We start from the raw sequence: 23727 nt of genomic DNA, 5'->3' as shown, positions 1-23727 counted from the left end.
CTTTCTAAGCTCTAAATTAAATCCTGGCACTCTCCTGCTTAAAATCAGACAGGGCTGGTACTGAACCCACGTTCATCTGTTTGCTTCTTGAGAGCCAGTACTCGAGAGACACGTGTTGGTGGGAAGGGACTAGCGGCATTATTCAAGAGGACATCGACCTGGGAAGATGGAGGACTAATGTCCCCAAACCATTTCCAACTTGCCGGTTACGGGACAAAAGGTTTTAAAGTGGTGTTTCAGGGGTGTTCGAGATGGGGCTATGTGCAGAAGAGCAAAGTCAGCTCCAATAATAATAATAAATTGGTCATGTGGTGTTCTGGTCAGCACCATCTAGAAGGGTTTATGTGCCTTTACTCTTCTACTCCAGGCTTGGTCTGCTCCCATATTCTTAAGGCCAGTCCCTGGGATTCTTAAGCAAGCAAGATTGTCTCCCACTCAACTAGTCATTATCTAAAAGCTCTAAGACATGCCAGGGTCAGTAGGGAGTGAAGATGCAGGTAAGTTTTAAAATCTGTGCTGCTGGAGCAGCTTATCTTATGGCTACACTTCCAATGCTTTCCCAACACCTTTAGAACCATGCGAAGGGCTACCCTCATCTATTTGGCCTTGCAGCCGTCTCTAACCTCAACTCCACCACTTGCCCCTGACCCTGCTGCCTCAGCCCCACAGTCCTTCTGCTTCTCAAATTCACAGCCTTCTACCTAAGCCTTGGCATCTGTTCTTCCTTCTGGAGGAACACTCTTCCCCGTGGCATGGCTGCCCCTCATTCTTCGGGTCTCAACTCAGATGTCACCTCCCTCAAAAGAGAGGGGATATATGTATACCTAGGAGCCTAGTGGGCTGCTGTTTATGGGGTCGCACAGAGTCAGACACGACTGAAGCCATGCAGCAGCAGCAGCAGCAGCATGGCTGATTCATGTTGAGGTTTGACAGAAAAGAACAAAATTCTGCAAAGCAATTATCCTTCAATTAAAAAATAAATAAATTAAAAAAAAAAGATGTCGCCTCCCCATAGAGCTCTTCTCTATCCATCAATCTGATTAGTTGGTTACCTCCAGTCTCTTATCACCCTATTTTATTTTGTATCCTACTTAGCACTTATTGTTTAACATCAATGTGATTGTTTGTTCATTAAATTCTCTTTTCTCTAAAATGTAAGCTCCTTAAGAGCCTATCTGTCTGTTCACACCCAGGACCCAGAACAGGGTCCAGCACAGAGCTGCAGGTGTTTGCTACTTACACACTTAAAAGCAACAATTTGCAAGATGTAACTTATAATTGTTCCTTGAATATGTGGAGCAAACTCCAATAGTTGTACTGTTTTTTAATAAAAATGATGTGATTTATTTGATTAACCTCTCATTCCTAGAAATTTAAGTCTTCCCAAAGTTTTACTAATTTTTTTCTCAATTAAAAAAAATTGGAGTATAGTTGATTTACAGTGTTGTGTTAATTTCTACTGTGGAACAGTCATTCATTATATATGTATATGTACATTCTTTTAAAATATTTTCCATTATAGTTTATCATAGGATATTGAATATATAGTTCCCTGTGCTATACAGTAGGGCTTTGTTGTTTATCTGTTCTATATATACTAGTTTGCATCTGTTAACCCCCAGATCCCAGTCCGTCCCTCCCCTCCCCTCCAACAAAAGTTTTGCTATTCTAAATAGAGCTGTAATAAATATCCTTGTACAAGAAAATAAATCTTTGGGCTCATTTTAAATTATTTCCTTAAGATAACCCCTAGAGTGAGAATTATTATGCAAACAACACGGAACACATTTAAGGTGGTTTGATATACTTTATTAAGTTTCCAGAAATACATCAGTATCTCTTTTTATTGAACTTGGGGGAAAATGTGAGAACTTAAGATTTCTAACAACTTTGTAACTTGCTTCACATTTATTCACTTCATCCTGGTCCTCTGCATGTATCAGAACTCAAAAATGCTTGAAATCCTCAAAAACAAAAACAAACACAAAAAAACGGGAAGGCAATGCTATTCTCCAAACAGCTAGAGGGAAAGAAACGAATATATGTTGAGCTCCTACTATGAGTTAAGTTCAAACTGGGTGCTTTATGGGGATCATCTCCTTTTTTTTTCTAGGGGTGAGCATCAGAATCCCTATTGTCCCAGTTTAATTTGTTCTTAGGCCTCTGGCTCCCCTCCCACTAGAATGGAAGGGCAAGGACCTTATCTCTGTTACTCACGCTGATTCATAGCCTGTGACATACTAGGTGTTCATTAAATATCTGTTGAATGGAAAATGAACTAAATTGGAGGGTGATGGGGTGTCTGGAGGCTTAGTGCAGTGGATGATTATGTTTTGGAGAATTTGTGGGAAGAATGCATGAGCGATAACTAGTCCAGTTCTGGGAAGATATAACTGGGTACTCAGGGAGAGGTGAGTAATGACCAGCTGAGCAAAACTCTTACTGGGATTGTACCTCAGCAAAAGTACTAGGGAAACGTATTTAATACCATTTACATTTTATATGATTATTTCTTTTGCATCATCCTACAGAATGCCTTTCTTAAAAAATTAAAGACATAGTTTTGGTTTTAAGAAATTCTCTAGAAGACTTCCTTGGTGGCTCAGTGGTAAAGAATCCACCTGCCAACACAGGAGACACAGGTTCAATCCCTGATCCAGGAAGATCCCACATGCCTCGGAGCAACTAAGCTCATGTACCACAACTACTGAGCCTGAGCTCTAGAGCCAGTACTCTACAACAAGAAAAGTCATGGCAATGAGAAGCTCAAACACCACAACCAGAGAGTGGCCCCTGTTCGCCACAACTAGAGAAAGTCCACACATAGCAGTGAAGACCCAGTACAGCCCCAAATAAAATTTTTTAAAAAGAATTTAATAAGAAATCCACTAGAGTTGCTGAGGGAGGCTTGGGGAGATAACTATGAGGGGTTTTGTGGAGGTAGTCAACACATGAGCCACAGAAGATGAAAGTCAAGCCCACGAGGCAAGGACAAAGGACTAATCCAGTATGTGCAAAGCATAAGATATGAGACAACTAGGTATATCCTGAAATGCAAGCAGTTTGAAGAGGATTGGCTTATAGGTGCATGATAAGTGCAAAGTGGCAAGGAATGTATTAGAAGAGGTGAATTTATTCAGATCATTAAAAATCCCTTTGCCATATTTTGGAGCTTGGACTTTCTTTCAAAAATAAGGGGGAGCTTTCAGTTAGGGATGATGTGATCAATTTTGCATTTCACCAGATTTATGATGAAAGCAACATGGAAAAGAAATTAGGAGTTGGGCTGGAGGTGGGGAGACTAGAGTCTTCTCAATGTGAGAAACAGGGAACCTGATATAAAATACAGACTGTGAGAATGAAAAAAAGAGGGGGCAAGTTTGAAGGTTCCATTAGAAGTAGAATTGATTAGACTTGGTGAGGGATTAGATTTGGAGAACAGAGAGGACAAACTTAAGGGCAATGGTCTTGTTTTCTGAGTCACGGGTAAAGAAATATGTCATGCACAGAAATACAGAGGCCAAGAGAAAGAACAGAATTTAAAATAGAAGATAATTTTCAGTTTTCATTCTGGCATATAAAGAAAGAGCTTAGAAGTTCTTCTCACTTCTGTCCTTACAAGAAGGATGAACAGAAAATCAAAAACCAAGAGAAAATCTTGAATGAAGCCTGAGGAGTATAAGTGGGTACATCTTACCTACAGAGGAGCAAAAATAAGAATTACATTAGGGGAATTTCCCGGTGGTCCAGTGATTAGGACTGTGTGCTTTCACTGTCAGGGCCAGGTTCAATACCTGGTTGGGGAACTAAGACCCCGCAACCCATGTGGGGCAGCCAAAATAATAATAATAATTACATCGGACTTCTTCAGAAACCATGCAAGAAGAGAGCACAGTAAAATGTCTAAAGTGTTGAAGGAAAAAAAAGTCCATCAACCTAGACTTCTGTATCCAACAAGATTCTCTCTCAAAAGTGAAGGAGTTAACTTTTTCAGGGAAACAAAAATTGAGGGAGTTTGAAGCCAGATCTGATTTGCAAGATATGCTAAAAGAAATTCTTCAGAAAAGAAGGAAAACGACATAGGCCAGAAACTCAGATCTACATAAAGGCAGAACTTTAGGGAAAAAAATAAAGGTAAAATTAAAAAGTCAGGTAACTAGAATTTCATAGATGTCCGATTTGAGTACTTTGGAACTTCCAGCTAGATGTCCCGCTGGCAGTCGAATGCACGGCTCTGCACAGAAGACTGATCTGGGGGGAGACAGGGAGGATCTCTAAGAAAGGAGATGGCCCATGGAAAGTGTAGTTTCACCAAATCCCTGTAAGGCACTCAGAGCAGATAATTAATTCAGAAAACAAAGAATACACACTGTGTGTCAAGGTTCTGTCCCTGGAAATAAGGAGAGACCCCAGGAAGGGTGACAAGGAGAAAGACAAGTTATATGAGGGGGCTGATGGGAGTAAGCGCACAACAGAATTCCAAAAGGGAAATCTGTTATTATTTTTAGCACTACACGCCTTTAAAAAATATATCAAATACAGAAGAACAAAAAAAATTACCTACAGTCTCACCATCTAGAAAAAAATTAACAATCTGACGTATTTTTTCAAACTTTGTATTTTATTTTTTAAGGGCGGGCGCCCTCTTCTGTTCTGTAAAAAGAGCCGAACTCTTACTGGAAGCCGCGCACCGCCAGGGGAAGGCTTTGCAGACGCTGGTATGGGCGCTGGGATTTAAGGAATCGGATTTGAGAGGCTGAAGACGATGGAGAGGGAAAGTGGCACGAACCTCCCTTTACCGACTAGAAAGGCAAGTCTTCAAAGAACGAAGCGCTTTCTCTGCAGGCTCCCCGAAATAATACACCGGTTGGGGGCGGAGCCCAGACCCGCGGTCCCCACCAGCCCGAAGCTGTCGGAAGTGCGCGGAAGCGAGGGCGGGGACCAGCGGCGGCGCCGGATCTGCCCGGGCGTGGCCTTGTGACGCGACGTCACGTAGCCCCTGTCTGGCGGCCCATTGGTTCACCACTACCACCCTTTTCCCGGGTAGGAGAAGTGGTCGCAGAGCCGGAAGCGAGGTAGCCTTCGGGTTTGAGACAGCGGCGGCGTTTCAGGCAGAGCGGTCTAGTGCCAGGGGAGCTGGCCAGCTTCTCCATTCGGGCTCCATCCCGAGTTGGAGAGAAACCCCAGGATTCTGGTGGCCCTTGGGAGGCGCAGACTCGGATAGCCAAGTATCCGTTGCAGACTGAAATAGCGGAGCCAGTGAAGGCCACCGGAAGCCCAGCCCCTGGGAGGAGTCGAGAAACCGCGCCGAGGAGGTAGGAACCCAAAGAGACGGCCCCTGGGGTGGAGTCCACCTGCCATGGCCACACCCCCGGGGGCCGGTCCCGCTGCTATTCGCTTTGTAGCTGCTGCCAGCTGGCGAGTCATTCGCGGGCGCTGCGTGGAGCATTTTCCCCGAGTATTGGAGTTTCTGCGATACCTGCGCGATGCTGCCCCTGGCTTGGTTCGCTACCGGCATCATGAACGCCTGTGTATGGGCCTAAAGGCCAAGGTATTGGAACCAATAGGACCTGGTAGAGGGGATAGGGGCTGACTGCTTGGGGATGGAACCGGTAGGAAAAGGGCAGTTTGCTCCGACGTGGGCATTCTGAGCTCAGTACCCTCCACAGTTGGTGGTGGAGCTCATCCTGCAGGGCCGGCCTTGGGCCCAGGTTCTAAATGCTCTACATCACCACTTCCCAGAGTCTGGACCTGTAGTGCGGGACCCCAAAATCGTGAGTAACCCTTGAAGCGAGCCCTACCCCGGTTAACACCTGATGCAGCAAAGCTGCTCCTCATCCTGGTCACTGGATCCTGGTGCCCCTTACCCGTTTGCCTTCCTTACCCTCGACAGACAAAGCAGGATCTGAGGAAGATATCGGAGGCTCAGGAAACCTTTTGCCAGCAGGTGAAGCAGCTGGCAGAAGCCCCTGTTGATTTGGCTTCGAAGCTGCAGGTAGGACTGGCTGCTTCGGAAGCAGTGGTGTGGCTGTTGGCTCTAGCCCTCTCTGACCTGCTGCTTTTCCTCCTGCAGGAACTTGAACAAGAGTATGGGGAAACTTTTCTGGCAGCCATGGAAAAGCTGTTTTTTGAATATTTGTGTCAGCTGGAAAAAGCACTGCCTACGCTGCAGGCACAGCAGGTTTTGTTGGGGCAAAACACATAAGGGCAGAATGCTGGGGTGGTGGGTGGGGTTGTAACAAGGCCTGTGGTCTTCATGACTCTCTCCCTTCTCACAGCTTCAGGATGTGCTGAGCTGGATGCAGCCTGGAGTTTCTATTACTTCCTCTTTTGTCTTGAACCAGTATGGCGTGGACATGGGGTGGCCACTTCCAGGTACCAGGACCATGTGGGAGAACTAAGAATTCGGGGGGTGGAGTGTTTAGCTTGAGACCTTTTGAGACAGCCCACTGGAAGGGTTACATGGGCCTGAGGTATAAGAAACCAAACTGAGTGGATGTGTTAGAATTTTAGCTTTTTAAGGAGCCTTGTTTTCTTCTTCAGAGTGCTCTGCTACTGATTCAGTGAACACGACAGAGCCCTCAGAACAGAGTCCTCCTCAGCAAACAAGACCAGCACTCCATGACCCTCTGCCAAAAGCCTCTCCTGGCCCACTGCTTCCTCAGGGACCAGCCTCGAGGAAGCATCCGGAACCTCTGACCGGCCATCATTTCAATCTGGCCCCTTTAGGCCGGCGAAAAATCCAGTCCCAGTGGGCACCCATTAGCAGAGGCCATAAGGAGCGCCCCACAGTCATGCTGCTCCCCTTCAGGGATGTGGGTTCACCAGCCCAGGTCATATCTAAGCCTGGGAAGAGCAAAGACGGCACACACATAGCAGATCCAGCAGGTGCTGTGGGCACCAGGGCACCCTCCACCGGGAAGTCTAGGAGCCCATCCAAGACCCTGGGGGGAAGAGCTCTGAAGGAGAATCCAACTGACTCATCTGCCTTGGAGCAAAAGGAGTGAGTAGAACAGCTGCTTCTCCCTACTAGCAGCACGTGCCCTGCCCGCTTTCCTTTCACCCTGTCTTTGCTTGCTCCCACCTCAGGAACTGCCACATGGACTGCCACATGGAACCACTAAGACTGTCATTATCACCTCCTAGGAAGTCAGGTAGGTATCCTGAGTCAGAACCAGATCAAATAGCCTTCTCTCCTGGGGACTCCTGAGGATCTGTGTTCACTGAGGAGAGTACCTGGACTCTGCTTTCCTCCCTACAGTGTGTCCTCCATCTCTGTACAGCTCTGACATTACCATAGGGGACCTGGTTTTGGACTCTGACGAGGAAGAAGATGGCCAGAGGGAAGGAAGAGTGAGTAGGAAAACTGGGAAGGGGATGGGTGGGCAGAACAAGACAGAAAGTGACATGCTCTAAGATATGGAGGGCTCAGGGCACGTTTCAATGATGATAGGATCTCCCTGCTCCCTTCTCTGCAGGAATCTCTGGAAAACTATCAGAAGACAAAGTTTGACACCCTGATCCCCACCTTCTGTGAATACCTGCCCTCTTCTGGCCCGAGCACTGTGTCTGTCCCCTTCCCTAGCTGTACAGACAGTTCTAGACTCCTGTGATAAGACTGAAATGCCCACGACATTCTGCCTGTTTCCTTTCTCTCATACAGTTTAGTGGGGATACAGTGGAAGCCTGGGCTTGGTTTGCCTGACTATAATGCTGAAGTTACTTTGTAATGCTTGATAATTAAATTTTGGATTTGTTAAAACACTGTCTTGATACAAGGAAGGGGAATGAAGCCTTCTCTAAGGTCAGGGTAGGTCATTCTTTAGAAACACAACCAGCCTCTCTGGGGCTGGAAGCGGATCCTTTTGCCATTTTACTTTCCTTGGAGAGTATTGTTCAGACATGCCCAATTACCAGGGCTGAGAGCCTGAAAGAAAAATTTCCTTTTGCTCTTCTGAAAATACTCTGTGGTCTGATGCCAGAATATACTTCGTAAATTCTCATGCTGCCAGGTTCCTTGGGGGTAGTGGCTCTAGAATGGAGATATTTCATGGGAAGGGTACTCACTGTCTCTGACTCTGCTGGGTCAGTGCTGACTCCACTTGCCCTGGGGTAGCACCCAGATGCCAGCCTTATGCAGAAAACCCCAGAATCTCAAAGTCATTGGGATCTGTCTTTATTGAGGTATTTAAAGTATGTAAATACTTCCACGCTTTGTAGATATTCAAAGGTCTATTTAATGAATCTGATTAACAAAACATGATTCTAAAAGCCTACCTCTACCAGAACCAAGGCCACATAAAACATTTATGTATGTATCAGCCTCTCTTTTTAATCATCTTCAGAATGCTGGGTCCCCAGATTCCCACTTGATTCTCTCAACTTCCTTTTCTCAGCCTGCCTGCCTTGCTTCCTCCCCACTGAGTGCCCTCGGCATTTTGCATGTGCAGATAGAGAAGTACAGAATTACTGCAGGAGCCATCAGGAGAGGATAGGAAATGACCAAGTAATAGCCTGAGTAGCTGGGATGAGAGAGGGGCCCACTTGGGAGCCCTGTGGTGGATGCTAGAGCCCTGGGAGGGCAGAACTGCTCAGGTCTAGCTCTCGTCACTGAAGATCGGATTCACCTGCTGGGTGACACGGATGAAGGTAGTTCTCCGGCTCAGCTCCTTCAGCTTAGCTGCTCCCACGTAAGTGCAGGTGGAGCGGATGCCTCCAAGAATGTCTCGGATGGTATGTTCCACATCCCCTTTAAAGGGCACCTCCACTGTCTTTCCTTCTGAGGCCCTTAGAAGAAGAAAAGCTTTCTTACCTTTGCTTGGTGGATTCCTTACCCTGGTCTCTAGCATTTAGTCCTTCCCTGTTCATCACTTTTCTTCCAAGAACTGTACTATCCATCTCCCAGCCACCGTGAATTCTGCCATCACCCTTCTTGGAAAGTCATGCTTTCCAAGAACCCTTGGCCTCTGGCCACCACACCTACCTGTACTCAGCCACACCCCCGGCATACTTCTTCATGGCCATTTCGGAACTCATGCCGTAGAAGAGCTTGTACTTCCTGCCATTCCTCTCGATGAGCTCACCACCTGACTCACTGTGCCCAGCCAGCATGCCGCCCAGCATCACGAAGTCAGCCCCTGCCCCTGCCAGCACCAGCGAGAGGGTAAGAGATGAAACTGGCCCAGGTGCCCAAACTGTCACCCTCAGAAGCAACTCACACCAAGTTTTCAGGCCTGACAATGATTCTGGCATCTTCCTGGTTTTGTTTCCTTAGCTGGCCCATAACCTAAGCGCACAGGCCTGCTCTGCCCTGACTTCAATTCCTTAGTAGGCCTGACTTTTCCAAGAATTTCAAAAAGAGTCTCTGCTAGGCTTCTGCTCTCTGCTTTTTGTTGCTTTTGCTATCTTCTGGTCACCTCTTTTTACTGTGCCCAGCGAAACAAGACTCACGTCAAGTGTCTCAAGAGCAAAGGTCTCCAACTTCAGTGTGAGCAGGGATAACCCAGGAAGCTGGAAAGTACAGATCTGCAGCCTTACTCCCCAGAGCTAGAGCCTGTGGATGCGCTCTGGGGCTCGGGCCTCTACACCATCCAGCAGTCCAGGTGACGGTGCAGATGGTCCTGGCCCACATTTGGGAGAGTCTGTATTTAGTTTCAGGATGTCCCCTGCTGGCCTGCCCCAGGTGACACCATAGACTTCTGGGTCCCTAGTCATATTATAGAAGAACAGCTTTCTTGGACTTCCCTAGCCTGATCCTCAACCCACTCCAGTGTTCTTGCCTGGAGAATCCCAGGGACGGGGGAGCCTGGTGGGCTGCCGTCTATGGGGTTGCACAGAGTCAGACATGACTAAAGCAACTTAGCAGCAGCAGCAGCAGCCTGATCCTAGACCCTCAGAGGTGACTCATCCTCTTCTACAGGATCCTCCTTATGTGCCCTCCTTACCGAAAGCCTTGGCCACATCCCCAGGACAGCTGCAGCCTCCATCCTGCAAAGTAAGGAGCACTGTGAAGAGACGGCATGGATGCCCCAAGCCCTCTAGGAGGTCCCAGCGGCCCAGCTCAATGCTGACAGGGACCCAGGAACCCTGATCCAAACTCTACCAGAACCTCCAGATGTGGGTGAGAACCCAGATGTTTGGCAGCTTCATACCCGACCCTGCCCTTGACCTTACTGAAATGATGTGGCCTTTGAGGCCATGAGCAGCATCTGCACACTCCATCACTGCACTTAGCTGTGGATACCCGACTCCGGTTTTCTTCCGGGTGGTACACACGGAACCTGAGAAGAATGTGACAAGAATGAGGATGAAGTTCTCCACAGGTGTCGGCCACTGGAGGGGTGACCAGTGGCCCCCAGTGAACCAGCTTACCTGGTCCAATTCCCACTTTGATGATGTCAGCCCCAGAGAGGATCAGCTCTTCCACCATTTCTCCTGTTACCACATTCCCTGCCTGGGACAGAACCATCAAAACAGCATTCTCAGGGTCAGAAAGAGAGAAAGCCATGTGCTTCCAGCATTATTACAAAGAGTCCCTGGGTTCCCCTTTTAGATGAGCCACTCACTTCAAAGGACCCTGCTTCCCAAGCTGAGGTCAGGGGTTGTGTGGCCAGTGTCAGTGTTATACTGGGGTAAAGTGGGGGTCCAGCTGGAATAAGCTCACACCGGATTTACAGATTTATCTCCCTCCCCACGAAGACACCCAAATGCATTCTGTGCTTAAGCTGCTACGTCATGAAACCTCTCTGGCTTCAGGGGAAGTGGGAGGACATGGTAATGTAGGCTAAGTACCCACCTACCCAGCTGTATTTGCTTTTGATGAACAGCACAGAGAGACCCCACAATGCTGTGGAGAAAACAAGGCCTTGTCATCACTCCCCTGAGCTTGTAAAAAAATAAAACTGCATTTCATGCAACCCCTTTAATGTAAGACTAGTGTCTGTCCATGTCTTTGGGCAGGTGTGTATGTACCAGAGATGTGCAATGCAAAAGTGTTCCATTGTGGTTTGGTGAGGGACATCGGGTACTGGATTTACAAGACCGTGTATCAAGGGTCAGAGAAAACAGCACTGGCCAGTAAACAAACATCTAAAACGGGGAAGCGTGGATAACCCCCCAGTGCCATGATGAAGTGGACTGGGAAATGCAGTAGAGGAGAAAGGAACTTATAACAAAATAGAGTGGCAGGTAGAGTAGAGAAGGAGAGGCATGGACCCACCAGATGGCAACAGACATACCATGATGGTGTGTTCAGGGAAGCGCTTCCGTACATCCTTCACAAATTCAACAAAGTGTTCAGAGTAGCCATTGGCCACGTCCAGGCATACATACTTCACCTGGGGAATAGCGTTCAGGATCTGTTCCAGCTGCTCAAAGTCTGAAGAGCTTGTGCCTGAGCTGGCAGCCAGATGCTGTGAGACAAACAGGGCCATGAGCATGTCAGAGGCAACATGGCTGGTTAGCCAACAGGAGTTGGGGGGTCAGGGTTGGAAGCCAAGCAAAAGGGATTCTCGGAAGACTGGGCTAAGGAAGGGATCAAGGGAGGGGCCAGTGTTACCTCAAGACAGTCAGGATTCTGGCTAGCAAACTCTTTCCACTGCTCAAGGCTGTAGTGTTTATGGACAGCAGTGAAGAGGGAGAACTGGGGAGAAGAAAGCGTTAAAAAGGAAAGAACTCGTTAGAACCGCTTTCTCTGGAAACAGACCTTTATATTATCCTATCTGAGGGACAAAAGGACTGAAGTCTGGAAAAAGCAACTTGAAGATGTCAGTGGTTGAACTGAGACCTCAGTTCCACCATTATTCTCCCTACAAATGCAATTGCGCTTTTCCACATAAGCTAGTACTTGCCCAACACTCCCACCAAAGCACTAAGTCATCTGGATTGGATTTCACCTGCCAGCGCGTGTAGTGCTTGGTTTAAAAGGTGACAAGGACAAGCTGTGGGTGCAGTGGGATAAGCAGCAGACAAGAGAGAACCATGAAAAGGCTGGACAGTGTGTCTGCCTGCACTGACTCAGCTCCTCCTCCTATGACAACCTAGTATAGAACTAACCTATTTTTGGTATTTTCAGTTCCATTTATCAGCAGTAATTCAGTGAGCCTAAATGCTCACAAAATCTAAAAAGGTAAAGCCTTAAGGTTAACAGCCAATAAGGTACTACCCTTTCTCCATCTCCGCTAAAGTAATGGACAAAAGGGACTTTCCCGGTGGTCCAGGGGTTAAGACTCACTTCCCATGCAGGGGGTGGGTTCTATCCCTGGTCCCACATGCTTCAACACATGGCACCCCCGCCCCCCCCCAAAAAAAAAGTAATGGATGGATTTTCTTAAGTCATGGACCAGCCTGAAAAGTCTGTTTCAGCCTATTTCAGTTAACCAAGTTCAAGGCTAGAATGACTCATCAGACTTATGTTCCCTAGCTCAAAAAATTGCAGACAACATCCCAATACAAAGGCCACTGTGAATGCTGCTGTTTGTGCTTTAAAAGTGCAGACATTTGGATAAACAAGATAGCAGTTGAGAAAGCACAAATCTTGCAACTGATAAGAGATCCAAGGGAGTCACGCATTAGCCAGCAGTAAGGAAGTGCACATGCTATACTCAGAGATCATCAACACTACCCAGCTAAAGCTGCTACTGAATTCTGCTTTCTCAGAACACTCTGCCACCAACAAAGAAAAATCACTCTAGAAAGTCATCACACCTGGGAGATATCTTGGCATAGGGTGGCATGATAAATACGTCCAATTACCTACCAAGCTAGAGATCTAGCAAAAGGTCCCTGCTTGCATCCAACCTTTTAATTATTACTGAGACTTGCCTGTATCTCTAAAATCTGACTTCTTAAGCATTCATCAGCAGAAACAAAAAGCCAGTCTCAACAGAAAGCATCAAGAAAGTCCCAGCAAGGTCCATACGTTGTAGGACATCTGTTAACACTGAAGTCAGATTCACCATTCCTTCCTAACTCTACTGGATAGGCCAGGTGGACAACAGGCAACAGTGGGATTGCTAAGCAGATAGTGAATGGCAACAGTAATATGGTTCTAAAGCTGCATAACTATGAACCTCAGAGAAATGACAGCAGATATTCCAGAAAGACTTACAGCAATCAGAAACAGAAAGGGAGTCGAAGTCCTTAAGGATAACAGAGCCACATGCAGCAGCAGAATCCATCAACCAGGGCTACATGGATAATCAGAGCAGTGTATACAGATACACTCAGGATACCCAAAGTAACTATCTACTTCTCAGCTACAAGTATAGAAGCAAGTAATATAACTGACAGGAGCAGCATCTTCCATTTTGAAAACAAGCAATAACCTGTATAAGAAAAACATTCCATTTTGGGCACATCCCAGAACACCCAGGAACCTAGGACTTAAAAGGAAGATTAAAAAAAAAAAAAATAGCAGGCATGAAAGAGACTAAATTTCTTCTCTCTAGGACTTTCTAGTTGGGAATTTTTGAATGCTTAAACTATATTTAGTTTCTGGACTAAAACAGTGAATGCTGAGTATCCTAACAGTAGTGTAAAGAGAGATGCATGTGGTTTGTAGACGGTGATCTGGGTAGTGGGAAAAATTGGCAGGATGTTTAAAATGCTGGACAGGAGAAAAGGGAAGTTTTGTTAAAATGGGTGCAAAACGTAGCTTTGAATCTCCCTAAGTCAGATGGCCATTTAAAGTTATCAGATAAAGAGGCCTTAGTGCTATTGCAGAAAGCAGTAAATCAAGCATCCTGACTGTTAATTGCCAGAGCTGACCTGGGATGGGAGTAGGAATACAGATACCTCTGCAGTCAGCCCACAAAACACCATGAGGAAGGGGCATGAGGGAAGTCCTACCTTACAGAGAACCTTGGCCATCTCAAAGGTGCCCACAGTATCCATATTGGCAGCAATAATGGGGATCCCAGTGTACATCTGCTTTGAGTTCCGAAATGCAAAGGATCTTGTGAGATCCACCTGCAGATGCGAACAGGAAACAGCGTTTCACTCATCCAAAAACAAGTACTGCAGGAGAGCAAAAGCCAGGAGTCCTTCCCAGTTCAGGCCCTGCAGGGAGCTTGGGATCAAGAAAGAGCAACTAGGAAAGCAGGCTCACCTCACTTCGAGACTTAAGGGTACTGCGTTTGGGCCTCAACAGGACATCCTTGAAATCCAGTTTGACGTCGTTGTCGATGTGAGGCATGGCAGGGACCTTAAGATAGCAATGAATCTGAGGGTTGGAAGGTAGGAAAAGTCTGGGAGAGGGTAGCTGAGTCAACTTCTCTTTAGGTCTTAATGCCCTGTTAGGGCTGGGTGGCTTATCTCTCTTCTAGCTTAAATAGTGGAAAGTCTGGGCATTGACTGAGGTACAGTCCCTGAAGAATTTCACTTCAGACCCATGCGGTTTCACTTTCTCTCGGTGTCTTCATCAAATAGTACTATTTGTTGGGGAGAACTGGGATGGAGTCGTGAGTGACCCTAAAATGGTGCATTCTTTACCCCACCACTCTTCTTTCTGCCACCCTTACGAAGACCAATCTGGGGTAAGGGGCAGATTTGGGAGCGAGGAATGGTGGGTTTCTCATAAATCAGCTTCCGGGATAGGGGTACTCACTTCCTGTCTCCGTGATCCGGGTGGCAGTTGACCAACGCTTCTCTCGCTTAACCACAGCCTCGCGCAGCCCCGCTGAGCCTTGTGGGATAACAGGTTGGGCTAATTTGCCGCAGAGAACTAGCAACCAAGGAATTCCGGCTTCGGTGGCAGCCGTGCAAGGCCTTCTGGGTAACAGTTCACACATTGAGGATGCCGTCGGATCCGAGGGACAGGGGACTACAACTCCCAGAGTAAGACGCGCGGAGCTGCCCCCCTGGCATGATGGGAGGAGTAGTTCGTTCCGCGCCCGCTTATTACTAGCCCAACTCACTGGGGACTCTCAGAATGGTCATCTCTGCTGTGACTAAGCTGGCTGCCCTTTTACTTTCTTTTTTTTCTTTCACTGCGCCACCGAAACGAAACGCAGAAATATTCCTGAGCCTTTCCGAAACCTCTTGGAAAGAAGGGGGTGGGGGAGTGCGAGGCAGGGGTGGAGCCTGGCAGTGACCCGGAAGCAGAAGTGATTCCTGCAGGCGGAGTGCTGGGGAGAGGCATCGGCGACCGCAGCGGCAGAAGCAGCAGTTTGTCTGTGTGCAGCCCCAAACTGAGAAGAAGATGCTAATTAAAGTGAAGGTGGGAGCACCACCAGCCTTGCCAAGACGCAGTGGTACTGGGCTGGCCGCTGTGCCTTAAGGGAGAAACCGGGAAGGAAAACCACGCCTTTCCCGAGCATGGAGGGGGTTGACAGCTTCGGGGCTCCGCGCGAGGGGTGCTGGGAGGTAGGGGGGAGGCCCAAGAGGACTTTGAGAGCAGGGGGCTGGCCCCGTCAGGGGACTCTTATGTACCTGCTTTTACTTCAGGGCTGCCTTTGTCCGAAGTCTCGCTGTTTGTACGCACCCCCGCGGTCATAGAGAAGGCCTAGTAGCATCTTGGCCTCCTTATGTCTCGGTTTCTTGGAATGAGCTCTGTTCTCCATCCTTCATCCCCAAGTTACCCGCTTCTCCCAGCCCCTAACGTAGGCTACTCCGAGCACAGCACAGCACAGCACAGCACAGCACAGCACAGCACAGCACAGCACAGCACAGCACAGCATAAAAGCGTTAGCCTAGGGAACTGGGGCCTCACAGAAACTAGACTGTGTAAGCCTTGGCTAGTTGTTGCCAAGATGTACTATCTCAGCCTTCATTCAGGCACCAAAGGTGGGAGCGTGTTCAGTTAGCACCTGCCTTTCTGAGCCAGCATCCTGGACTAGCCTTGACTGAGGCAGGTTATCAGTACCCTAGTACGCGATCTCCATCCCGCCTCCCATGGTTCTTCACTAATTCCTAACCCTCATTAGCCCTAACCTGCAGTTTCCTCCTTTGTGCCTTAAGACGGAGGGACAAAAACTAACTAACAAGTGGTGCAGTGCAACGTTAAACTTCTTTTTTTAACTGCTAAGTCTGTCGTTACTGCATCTGCTCCTTACTGTATTTACCACGCATAATAGCCATTAACATCTTCAGCCCTTCTGAACTACCTCTTAGCTAAGGATTGAGGCCAAGCAGCATTTTAAAGGTCATTGTTTTTTAAAATTTGAATAATGATTTACAGCTTATAGCTCAGTCAGTAAAGAATCCGCCTGCAATGCAGGAGACTTGGGTTCAAATCCTGGGTCAGGAAGATAGATCCCCTGGAGAAGGAAATGGCAACCCACTTCAGTATTCTTGCCTGGAGAATCCCATGGACAGAGGAGCTTGGCAGGCTGCAGTCCATGGGGTCACAGAGTTGGACACGACTTAGCAACTAAACCACATATTTTCATTTCCTTTGGATAAATACCAAGGAATGGAATTACTGGGTCATGTATAACTTTAAAAGAAACTGCCAAACAGTCCTCCAGAATGTGGCACCATTTTACATCTCCACCTGCAATGAGTAAGCATTCTAGCTGCTCTGCACCCATCTTTATTTTAGCTGTTACAGTGGGAGTGAAATGTTACCTCAGTCAGGTTTAAATTAATCACTGTTGGTCTTCCCTCACCACAGCACTTTGTCACTGCACCTTGTATTTGGACGATAATAATCAGTATGGCATTTCCTTGTATGTTGGTTTATTAATTGTATGCCCCATTGTCTGTTGATTGTAAATCTTCACTTGGAAAAGATTGTTGACAGAGGCTGAGTCACTTAATTTCTTTTGTATCCCCTCTAGTGCTTAGAGCAGAATGTTAAGTTTAGGTTCATCATAGACCAGTTGAATACCATTGGATGTATTCCCAGGTCACAATGATCAGATTTGAGGGAAGAAACCCAGTATGACATGATCTTTTAAAACTGTTCAGTTTTAAACAGTTTTAATTTATGGACAATTTCAAACATATACAACAGCAAAGAGAAGGAATAATGCACCCTATGTTGTTGTTTAGTCACTAAGTCATATCCAGCTCTTTTGTGATCCCATGGACTGTAGTCCACCAGGCTCCTCTAGGTCCATGGGATTTCCTAGTCAAGAATACGGGAGTGTGTTGCCATTTCCTTCTCCAGGGCATCTTCCTAACCCAAGGATCAGACCCAGGAATCAAACCCACGTCTCCTGCATTGGCAGGTGGATTCTTTACCACTGAGCCACCGGGGAAGCGCAAAGCACCCTATATACAGCTTCAAAACTATCATCTCATGGCCAGTCCTGTTTTATTTATACTCACCACTTTTCTTACTTGATATTTTAAGAAGCAAATCCCAAATGTGTAGCATGTATTATTTGTACATAGTTCAGTATTTATCTGTAAAAAAGAATTTTTTCCTAACATAACCATAATTATTACAACTAAAAAATCAATGATAACTTCTCACTATCATTGTCATATTTATTTTTTTACAATTTGTTTGAATCTGGATCCAACTAAAATTCATACGTTGTGCTTGGTTGATAAGTATTTTAGGCCTCTTTAAACTTGTAATTCTCCATTTCCCTCATTTTTTCTTGTTGAATAACCTAGATTATTGGCCCCACAGAGTTTCCTATATTTTGGATTTTGCTGACTACATCCCCATGTTGTCTTTTAATATATTTATTTCCTCTTTATTTCCTGTTAATTGATAATAAGATCTAGCTAGAGGTTCAGTTAGTCCTGTTTGTCTGTTCATGTGAGAGTAATTCATGGGTGGTTTTGTGACATTTACTTCTGTCAGGTGGTTTTGCTTTCTGTGATGTTAGTAGTTGCCTAGATCTATTATTTCATTGGAGTTTACAAAATGGGGATATTCTGATTTTATTGTTGCTTCCTACATAAGCTGGAATGCTTGAGCCGTGTCCAGCACAGTGCCCATTAGCCCTCTTTGGGCTATCAAGCACTTTAAATGTGGCCAGTGGGAATTGAAGTTTTATTTCAGTTATTTATTTTATTTGTATTTCATTTTAGTTAAATACAAGAACTAAAACTTTATTCAGCCCTTGGGAAACCTTTTAACTTGTTTGGAACAAGTTGGTAATGTAAATCTTTTTCAACTGTAAATTATGAAAAAGTTTTTTTAATCTTTTTAATACTTATTTCTGTGGCTGCATTGGGTCTTGGTTGCATCATGTGGGATCTTTTGTTGGGCACATGGACTCGGGCTCAGTAGTTGTGGCACTCTGGCTTAGTTGCTCCTCGGCAAGTGGGATCTTAGTTTCCCTACCAGGGATTGAACCCTGATCCCCTGCATTGCAAGATGGATTCTTAACCACTGGACCACCAGGGAAGTCTCATCAACTGTAAATTATGAAATTTAAATACAGATCAAGTATTTCAGATGAAAACTTACCATCTGAATTGAAGTGTGCTGTAAGTCTGAAATGCACACAGGATTTTGAAGGTTTAGTTAGAAAAAAGAATAAAATATATTAATAATTTGCATATATTGGGTTTTAGAATATTAAAATTGCACCTTTAAAAAATGTGGCTACTAGAATATTTAATATTGTATATGTGGCTGTTACTAAGTTTCTATCTCTAGTAGACGGTGCTACTTTACTCTCATCAAGGACATTGTTTTAATTTTTTTTTCATCCCAGTGTGTTCATGGTTTTTAAAAAATGGAAAATACAAAAAAGCACAAAGAAAGTAATTTAAGTCAGCCATAATCTCACAACTCAAGATAAAAGCACTGATATGTATATCCTTTCAAACCTTTTTGAAAGCATATAAATACACGTGTTGATTTATTTATTTACAAAATTAGAATTATACTATTAGTCTAAACACAATTTGAGGAGTCTGATTTTCCCCCTGTGTCTGAACCATAATTTATTTAACCTTCAATGGTATGGTATTTAGATGCTGTTTCTAGTTTTGCAGTTTCAAAAGGTTGCAGTCCATAATGGCACCCCACTCCAATACTTTTGCCTGGCAAATCCCATGGACGGAGGAGCCTGGTGGGCTGCCGTCCATGGGGTCTCGAAGAGTCGGACACGACTGAGCGACTTCACTTTCACGTTTCACTTTCATGCATTGGAGAAGGAAATGGCAACCCAATCCAGTGTTCTTGCCTGGAGGATCCCAGGGGCAGCGGAGCCTGGTGGGCTGCCATCTATGGGGTTGCACAGAGTCCGACACGACTGAAGCGACTCAGCAGCAGCAGCAGCAGTCCACTGTCATAGATATATTTTTGGACATATTATTTTCCCAGAAGTGTTGTTGCTGGGATGCCCTATGCCAGAATGCTGTCTGGATACATTCATGGGCTTTTGTAGTCAATCTCAGAAACAAGAAAACCAGTCCTAGACTTTTAGAATTTATAAACCGGTAATATTTTTCAAACGTTGTAAAGCCCAAGCATTCAGCTCTTGGGAGGGTAGTTCTAGGCCTCCTGTTAGAGTTTTTTGTACTCTTTAAAAATTGTTATTAAATCAGAATGAATATTTATTAATATCCATATGATAAAGGAATACATATTTATTAGAAATGTAAATAGTACAGATAAAGGGAGAGTTAGCTTTGGTAAACCCTCTGCTCAGTCGTTCCTACTCCTCAAGGATAATCAATTTAAGAGATATGTATACTTTTAATCCTTTTTAGGTATGTATGTATATATCTACATGTAGAAAGTGATACTAATCGTATATTCTTTTAGATCTTTCCATGTCTGTGTATAAGCTGTTGCATAATAAATATATCATTCTATGGGTGTACCATACTTTGTTTTCTTATTAATAGGCATTAGGCTATTTCTAGTGTTTTGCTTTTATGAAAGGTGTTACAGTATATTTTAAATGTTCCTCTTTTGAATATGTACTAAAATTTCGTTTTTCCTTTAGGTTAGTTACCTAGAAATAGAATTGTCTGGTTAAAGAGTCTTTGCACTTAAAGTATTAAGAACAATAAAGGGAAATATTTGTGGGCAACACACCCAATTGTATACTTTTCATTTGGTCAGGAAAGAGCCTAAAAAAAATACCATATATTGTCACTGTCATTTCATAAAAGGACATTTTAACAGCTGAATATATTTAGTTTCAAGGCTTCCCAGGTGGCACAGTAGTAAAGAATCTGCCTGCCAGTGCAGGAGATGCAAGAGACACAGGTTCAATTCCTGGGTTGGGAAGCTTCTCTGGAGTAGGAAATGGCAACCTGCTCCTGTATTTTTGCAGAAAATCAGAGGAGTGTGGCGGGCTACCGTCCATGGGGTCACAGAGAGTCAGACACAATCGAGAAGGCACACACATATTTAGCTTCATGAAAATCTCACTGTTGTCATTACTTTTCTCATTTTAACAGAGACTATTGAATTTTCATATAGACCAGCCTGGGTTGGGGTGGAAACTTGAGAATCGCTATTGTAATTTATTATTTTGCATCCAAGCAGGTCGATCCAAGGGAGTTACTCCTGCATTTTTTTTGCCATTCTCATAGTTGAGAAATTAGGTCCTATGTAATTTCTTCATGCCGGTCCCATAAGTGGGAACCATGTGTTATTTTGTGATCTGCCAAGGAGTGTACATTGAGTCCCAATACGAGATTACCTGGGCTTCCCAGCTGACTCAGTGGTAAACAGTCCACCTGCCAAGGAAGGAGTTGGAGATGCAGGTTCGATCCCTGGGTCAGGAAGAGCCCCTGGAGAAGGGAATGGCAATCCACTCAAGTATTCTTGCTGGGAAATCCCATGGACAGAGGAGCCTGGCGCACTACAGTCCATGGGGTCATAAAGTCAGATGCGACTTGCATGCATGTGCTAGATCAGCCAGACTCAGGCAGTGCTGAATATGGAGCTAAAAGCTCTGGTTCTGGGGCCAGAGAATTTGTATTTGGATCCACACTCTCCTTTTGACATCATAGGCATGTTTTTAACCTGTTCAAACCCCACTTTCCTGATCTATAAATGGTTATAGGAATAGTACATATCTCGTTACTTGCAAGGATTAAATGTATTGATGCATGCAAGACACTTGGCATAGTTTCTGACTCTTAGAAAGTGTTCAGTAAGTGTTGGCTGTGATCATAACATGATCTTCAGTGTATTTAGTGAGTGAAGTCGCTCAGTCGTGTCTGACTCTCTGTGACCCCATGGACTGTGGCCTACCAGGGTCCTCCGTCCATGGGATTTTCCGGGCAAGAATACTGGAGTGGGTTGCCATTTCCTTCTCCAGGAGATCTTCCTGACCCAGGGATTGAACCTGGGTCTCCCGCATTGTAGGCAGATGCTTTACTGTCTGAGCCACCAGTGTATTTAGCCTTTCCATTAATATTTATCGACTGCTTATATGTCAAACACCGTACTTTGTGCTTACACTGGGAAGATTGAACAGTCTCTGTCCTTTAGGAAGTTGGAGTGTAAATTGGAGAGTTTGACACTTAAGACAACTAGCTGTACTATCTATTAAAGTGCATTGGTGACAAGTCATCAATCTTAAAGGGTCCCTTGAAGGTTTGAGAAAGAGTGGAAGAGGGGATGGCAACAAGGAAAACAGTAGAAGCAAAGAAAATGCCCCTAAATTAGACTGTCCATTTGTAGTCTAGATTACTGTAGACTGATGCAGGTGGCGCTTTAAGAGCAAGGATGATGGGAGATAAGATTGGATGAAGCACAGCATTTGTAAGTGTACGGTTGTGTTTTGGATATCAGCAACCCTTAGCCTATGGAAGAAGTCAAGAAGACCAGAGCTGCAATTTTAGGATTCAGGTGAAAATCTGGAGAAGATACAGGAGAATAGAATGTTGAGTTCTAGCATTGCTTAAAAAGCTGGTCAGAGGTGATCTCTAGTGTCTTTGAGAATGCTTTGAATTATCTGAGTGTTAATTTCTAGCATTAGTACATAAAACAAGGTCCTTTTCAAAGGAATACTCTCCTTAGGTCAACTCTCATTGCTGTCTTATCCAAAGGAGTTACAGTATTCTCATGGATTCTAATTGGGTGGGGAATGAGATGACCTGTGAGATTAAGAGGTCAAATGGTTTTCAGACTCTTCCCCTGTCAAAGTTGTTCACAGCCTAAAAATGTCTGAAACTGGGTATGAGCAAATACTCCTGACACTTCAAATCAACTTTGCTGAGAATGTGCATTTCTCAGGAGGAAGTCGATCCCCCAAGGCTAGGCCAGGATGTTTTACCTAGGAGACAAACTGTATACTGAACTATAAGACTTATGAAACCCTTGCCTATTTCAGACGCTGACCGGAAAGGAAATTGAGATTGACATTGAACCCACGGACAAGGTAGTGTATGCCCAGTACCTCTCCAAGCCTATCTCCCTACACGTACCTTTGCCTGGGTATGCTGATGAAATTAGTCCTTTTGCTCTCATGTTATCTGCATAGCTCTTGTTCTTTCCACTTCCATGGTCCCTCCCCCTGAGCAGCCCCTGACTACTTGTACCCCTAAAGGTGGAACGAATTAAGGAGCGTGTGGAGGAGAAAGAGGGAATTCCACCACAGCAGCAGCGGCTCATCTACAGTGGTAAACAGATGTAAGTATGGAATGGAAATGAAGGTATGGTGATGGGGTTTTTTTTGGCTATGCTAGGTCTTTGCAGTGCTGGTTTTGCTCTAGTTGAAGCGCGTGAGATTCTCAATGCCATGACTTCTCTTGTTGCAGAGCACTAGCTACAGGGCGTGTGGGCTTCAGTAGTTTCAACTCCCGGGATCTAGAGCACAGGCTCAACAGTTGTGGTACATGGGTTTAGTTGCTTCTCAGCATGTGGGATCTTTCCAGATCAGGGATTGAACCTCTGCCTCCTGCACTGGCAGGTTGATTCTCTACCACTGAGCCACCGGGGAAGTCTGAAAATATCTCTAATTTCTCTTGTTAACAGGTTACCCATATTGCTAATTCCTCTGTGGGCTTTTGTCTGTGTTCAAAATTGAAAGAAATATCAAGTTATAGTTGGGGGTTAGTAAAAACATAAAAGATGTAATTTTTTTTCTCATACGCACTCATAGATCTCCAGAGATCCATGAAACCCAGGTCAAGAGCGCCACTCTAAAGGGTGTTGCTAACAACTTGTTTTCCTGTTTTTGCCTCTTCCTGTAGGAATGATGAGAAGACGGCAGCTGACTACAAGATACTAGGTGGCTCAGTCCTCCACCTGGTGTTGGCTCTGAGAGGAGGGGGTGGTCTTAGGCAGTGATGGACTCCGCTCCGCTTTACCTCCCTGCCCTGTCACTCATAATGAGGCATCGTATATCCTCTCCCTCTGTGGGACACCAGAACCACTCCCCGCTCCCCTGGCTGCCCAGTCTTGTGTGTCTGTTGGTGGGAGACTGTGAGGACCGCAGGAGGCAGTGTTCCTGGCCCAGAGGGCCCTTGCTGGCTACTGGGTTTTAGTTCGCAGTCCTGTGTGCTTCCCTCTCTTATGGCTGTGTCCCTGGTTCTCAATAAAATATTTCTTGACCTCCTGGAATCTTTCTTCTATTGCACAAATGTGACTGAAATCAAAGTGGACCCAGGGAATTCCCCAGTGGTTCAGTGGTTAGGATTCTGTGCTTTCACTGCTAAGCACTAGAGTTCAGGCCCTGGTTGGGGAACTAAAATCCCACAAGGCCAGTGGGATCTTAGTTTTGGGTGTGGCCAAAAAAACCCAGAACGGACCCGGTGCACACCCAGTTACACCAGGCTGAAGGACTGTGACAATGGACAGGAACGCACCCTTGGAGGAATTCTCAAACTGTAAGTGTATATACTCAGGAG

General features: G+C 45.5%; 3 protein-coding genes across 15 annotated transcripts; 2 read left to right on the top strand and 1 right to left on the bottom strand.

Annotated features, from left to right (window-relative positions):
• Positions 1-4606: 4606 nt before the first annotated feature.
• TINF2 (TERF1 interacting nuclear factor 2) lies at positions 4607-10930 on the top strand. 12 transcript variants are annotated; one of them, XM_040227333.1, is made up of 11 exons: positions 4607-5075; positions 5242-5315; positions 5406-5551; positions 5670-5774; positions 5894-5995; positions 6074-6181; positions 6279-6375; positions 6544-7003; positions 7090-7154; positions 7262-7353; positions 9920-10930. In XM_040227333.1, exons 3-11 carry the CDS (start codon positions 5534-5536, stop codon positions 10088-10090), a joined length of 1218 nt encoding a protein of 405 aa, XP_040083267.1. In that variant the 5' UTR covers positions 4607-5075; positions 5242-5315; positions 5406-5533; the 3' UTR covers positions 10091-10930. The 12 variants fall into 12 exon arrangements, with proteins under 12 accessions (XP_040083267.1, XP_040083263.1, XP_040083268.1 ...); XM_040227329.1 differs by adding an exon at positions 7479-9163 and having other exon boundaries at positions 5242-5551; XM_040227334.1 differs by having other exon boundaries at positions 4607-5315; positions 9920-10120; positions 10323-10930.
• On the bottom strand, positions 8161-15065 carry GMPR2 (guanosine monophosphate reductase 2). Of its 2 annotated transcripts, none has more exons than XM_040227338.1 (10): positions 14606-15065; positions 14108-14203; positions 13849-13968; positions 11558-11641; positions 11238-11411; positions 10372-10453; positions 10174-10280; positions 9945-9987; positions 8984-9143; positions 8161-8787 (listed from the first exon to the last, which is right to left on the bottom strand). In XM_040227338.1, the coding sequence occupies exons 2-10, from the start codon at positions 14192-14194 to the stop codon at positions 8598-8600; spliced, it is 1047 nt and encodes a 348-aa protein (XP_040083272.1). In that variant the 5' UTR covers positions 14195-14203; positions 14606-15065; the 3' UTR covers positions 8161-8597. The 2 variants fall into 2 exon arrangements, with proteins under 2 accessions (XP_040083272.1, XP_040083273.1); XM_040227339.1 differs by having other exon boundaries at positions 8214-8787; positions 14108-14221; positions 14606-14812.
• NEDD8 (NEDD8 ubiquitin like modifier) lies at positions 14932-23440 on the top strand. Its single transcript, XM_040227345.1, has 4 exons — positions 14932-15217; positions 22209-22256; positions 22425-22507; positions 23071-23440. The coding sequence occupies exons 1-4, from the start codon at positions 15200-15202 to the stop codon at positions 23165-23167; spliced, it is 246 nt and encodes an 81-aa protein (XP_040083279.1). The 5' UTR covers positions 14932-15199; the 3' UTR covers positions 23168-23440.
• The last annotated feature ends 287 nt before the right edge of the window (positions 23441-23727 follow it).

Source organism: Oryx dammah, unplaced genomic scaffold (assembly GCF_014754425.2).
Source record: "Oryx dammah isolate SB20612 unplaced genomic scaffold, SCBI_Odam_1.1 HiC_scaffold_26, whole genome shotgun sequence".
Lineage (NCBI taxonomy): Eukaryota > Metazoa > Chordata > Mammalia > Artiodactyla > Bovidae > Oryx > Oryx dammah.
The sequence above is the reverse complement of the archived record's forward strand: the minus strand, read 5'-3'. Positions and strand labels throughout refer to the sequence as shown.